Source organism: Metarhizium robertsii (assembly GCF_000187425.2).
Source record: "Metarhizium robertsii ARSEF 23 chromosome Unknown MAA_Scf_8, whole genome shotgun sequence".
NCBI lineage: Eukaryota > Fungi > Ascomycota > Sordariomycetes > Hypocreales > Clavicipitaceae > Metarhizium > Metarhizium robertsii.
The window spans coordinates 1219992-1223989 of NW_011942226.1; the positions used below are offsets into that span (position 1 = coordinate 1219992).

At 51.8% G+C, this 3998-nt stretch overlaps 1 protein-coding gene across 1 annotated transcript; it reads left to right on the plus strand.

Moving 5' to 3' along the window:
* Window positions 1–323: 323 nt before the first annotated feature.
* MAA_01151 (zn 2cys6 transcription factor) lies at window positions 324–1118 on the plus strand (the record flags this gene model as incomplete). Its single annotated transcript, XM_007819149.1, has 1 exon — window positions 324–1118. One exon carries the CDS (start codon window positions 324–326, stop codon window positions 1116–1118), a length of 795 nt encoding a protein of 264 aa, XP_007817340.1.
* Between the last annotated feature and the right edge of the window lie 2880 nt (window positions 1119–3998).

Below are 3998 nucleotides of genomic sequence, written 5' to 3' on the forward strand. Positions count from 1 at the left end.
CCCTCTACACGGCAAGAGACGACATGGCCAACTCCTACACCCCCGGAAGCGTTCTGTTGGCCGTGTGTGTAGTTGTGTGTTTGAGTAATCGACACAGAGTACGGCGTAGGACAACGCCGAATTCTGCAGGTACAATAAAATGAATGAATCATCAACTCACACCGGTGGGGTCACTTGGCCAAGCTGCCAGCCGCTTCCATCAACAGAATAAAATCGCCGACGCTGACAGTTGGATGGCGCCGCTCCAACCTCAACACCCATCCATGAGGCCGGCAGTAGGAAGATTACAACGCCTGGGTCAACAACTGCAGCGTACATGTAAGATGACTGGCAAAAACACGGTGCCGGCGGCTCCCTGGCGAGCTGCCTTCCTATCTCACATTGAACAGGTGCAACAGCCAACCTTTACACTGAGCTCCCTCCATCCAGCATCGCCGCCATCATCATCATCCTGCGCACCCCAGTTCGTTCCTAGGGCACGTACAGTCGTGTACAGAGGCATGTGGGCCTCGCTGACCCCAAATCCCAAGAACCCGGCTCAACTCAATCCTGCCTCGTACGAGACCGATCTCCCAACCATCACCACAGACGCCCGCATGGAAAAGGTTTCTGAAATATTCTCGGCACCAAATGACGGCGACTCCTCTGGCATTGGCGGCGCCGTCGAGGCCGTCTTCTGGTTTCCAGATTCCATGACTCAATGGCGTCTCAGAGGCCACGCTTGCCTGCTTGGCCCTGACATCGACTCGCTCGAAGCGTCGTCTACGAGAGAAGCTCTTGCACCGTATATGCGGAAAGTCGGAGATGCTGAGTGGAGTTGGAGCCGTGAACTCACTGCTCAGTTTGGAAACTTGAGCCCCTTTATGAGAGGCACGTTCCGAAACCCGCCTCCTGGTACCCCTATTACGCAGGTGCCTGGAGAGGGGCTCGGCCTGGGACAAGTCGTTGAGGATCTGGAGGATGAAGTTGCACGGAAGAACTTTAGAGTTTTGGTGATTATTCCTGAAGAGGTGGACAGGGTTGATCTGTCGAATCCGGAGAGGGGCCAGCGATGGAATTACATGTTGGAACTTCGTGGGCACGGGGCGGAGTGGAAGGAAACCGAGCTTTGGCCGTGACGGCTGTCGCTCTCGGATTGTAGCGTTTGTGAAATTATACTGCTCTTGATGAGAGGGATCTCATTGAGATGGGGTGAGGCGTTGGAAGAATACATCCCAAGTAGACATACATACATACATAGACATGGACTTTCTCTCTGGGCCACTTTACATTATCTCACCAAACACATTTTGCTTCCAACTGCGTACCGCAGATTGTAGTAAAAGTCCAGTCTCGACTTCACCCTCTCAAGAGTCAAGCCCGTCTTACAAGAGCACACGTGCAGCGATAATACCAGAGCCATCCATCCATCCAACTCGTACCTATGGAGCGCCCCCCATAATAATCTCCCAGCCCACAATCAAGCAATATCACCGCCAACCCTTGCATGCCGGATCCCTCTCGCCTGTCAATTATACATTTACGTCACTCATTATGAAGCCTTGGGAGGGATCGCAGTCCACTTCCCACCTACCCAACCACCCACTACCCACCCATATGATACGTCATGTCGCGGTGAAGTCCGCGCTTCGACCCCACAGATGAACCGCAATCTACAAAGCCTGATACCATTAAAAAACACGTTATTAAAAGCTAGCAAAATACCTGAAACCGGTGGCGAAGGAGCCGAAAAAAGGACCGGCCGTGATTGTCAGATCACCCGCGTGGGTCTCACTTGTCATCTCACACATGCGGTGAGACTGATGCAAGATGAGATTTGAATCCTTCGAGCCAATATACATCGCCAAGACTTTTCTTTGGGGGAACAGGTACTAGCACTGAACGTGAGCGACTGATTGGCGTGAAAAACACGCAGTATCATGTACGAAGCTGATAAGTCGGTACTCCGTAGTATCAACAATCCATGAGGTCATTCGGCGGTTGGCTATTATCGTGTAGGTTTGCGAAGGAGGAATCGGAGACTTAATGTAAGGGAAGGGGCTATAGTATCACGCTCCGGTGGATGCCACGGTTGATTGACGACTTTTTGTCATGTGAGATCCATGTGAGAAGTCATGCGTTCCCGTCAAGTCACTGAACACTGCAGTCTTCGCACGGGACGGTTCTTCAAAAAGCCAGCGATGTACTCCGTAATGACTGTGAAAAGTGTCATCCACCACCACCACCACCACCACCAACAATGACGAAAAAAGAAAAGGAGAAACAGAAAAGACGACCGTGAAACTTAAAAGATGCGACGGAAGTGTTGGTTGACAAGGCAAATAATTTACCAATATCTTGTCACGTCCCAACCATCCGTTGTAAGCGCACAAAAGCAAGGTAGCGTCTTGGACAATATTCTATACTACTCGCATGGGTCTGGCGTCTTCCATATGCCGGTAGAATTGTTCGAGAACGGTGAAAGTTGGACGAGAAGTCGCTGGCAGCTAGCTGCTTTGGCTGGATTTGCCATCATGGCAACGCCGCGAGCTTTCGTTTTAGCCCTCCCCTGATGGTGCATTACGATCGGCGGATGCAGTTGTTAGACAGGCCAATAAAACTCTCCATTGCAGGATAGACGTTATTAGCCACGCTGACGGTAAGCAGACGGGTTTTAACAAGATAAACCCGAAGCGCCCTGGGCAGCATGGGAAGGCGACTACTAATTGGACCCCAGGGCAATTACCGTCGGGCAAGCGCCGGCTTTATGAGATTTGCAGGAGACGGTGACGGTAAATGGCATGCATGTCTGACAAGCCCGCCACGGGCGACACGGGCTGACGGGCAAGATAGATGGTGGAAGATTAGCCCGCGGAGATCGCTCTCGGTCCCCGGTAGCACAGCTACAGTTTGACAGGCATGCCATGTGCTTTGAGGCTGAGATATTGCCATATGCCAGATGATCTATCACAAGGCGCTGGCCGAGAAGCGCGAACACTCTGCTTCGGGAATGAATGGCTTTTCCAACCGTGACTTTGAGAATTAATGATGGCTTGCCTACCTAGTAGGTAGCAGGGTGGCAGGCAATTTGCCTCTCGGGCTGAGATCGGCCGACTTGGCCTCGGTCAGCGATGGAAGTTGTAAATGCCGGTCAAAGCGTGGCTCATGTAACTACTACCGGCCGCAGAACCCAATGCCCTAAGCATGACCGAGAGAGTGTGGCTTATAGTTGCCGGCTGGCTTTTTGGTTGGTGTTGGTAGTGGTGGCGAGGTTAACTCGCTGAATATCAGGCTTCGTGTGGTGTCGGATCCGTGTTACTGCCCGGCGTACCGCAGTTTCTGTGACAAAGCTAGTGGTAACAGCAACATGTAAACCTCTAGTCAACTAGTCTGAAAGATTTCCAGTGGGATGAGACGTCCGCGAAGCGCATCGGAACTTTGGAACCTGGACCATGTAAGGCGTGGCGGTTGTCTGTGTACAAACGATTTCCTGGTAGTTCCGCAAGTCCAAGCGCCGGCGGCTGTTGCCTATTCTGGTAGCCGTTTCTATCAAAGGCAACGCACTGTTGATGCCATTTCGGAGACATCCCACCTGCTTGGTTGACTTTTGCGGCTGTACGATACTACGGTGGTAGGTATCTGATGTTGTCCACATCAAATTGCTTTGAGCCACTGCAACTCTGTCTGTTAGCCCTTTGCTGTAGCCTTTCGTGTCGTGGACTTGATACCAGAGCATACAGAAGTATGTGTGCAAACGGCCCCGATTGAAGGTAAGCAGCTCTAATGTAAGCGCATAAATATGCGGCCACCGGAGTATGGTATTGTGTGCTTGTGGGAGCGCCGCGCGGATTGAGCAGCCGTTGTGCCCCTGGTGTATCTAGTAGTAGCTTATCGTCGTAGCTGGTTGCGAAATACACTCTTCCGCAAAGATGCCAGCTGCAATCAACTTATCTCATTGTTGCTAAGCTTCTCAAATCAGCGCAGAGTGGGCCGTCACAGGGTGCAATGTGTATAAACGC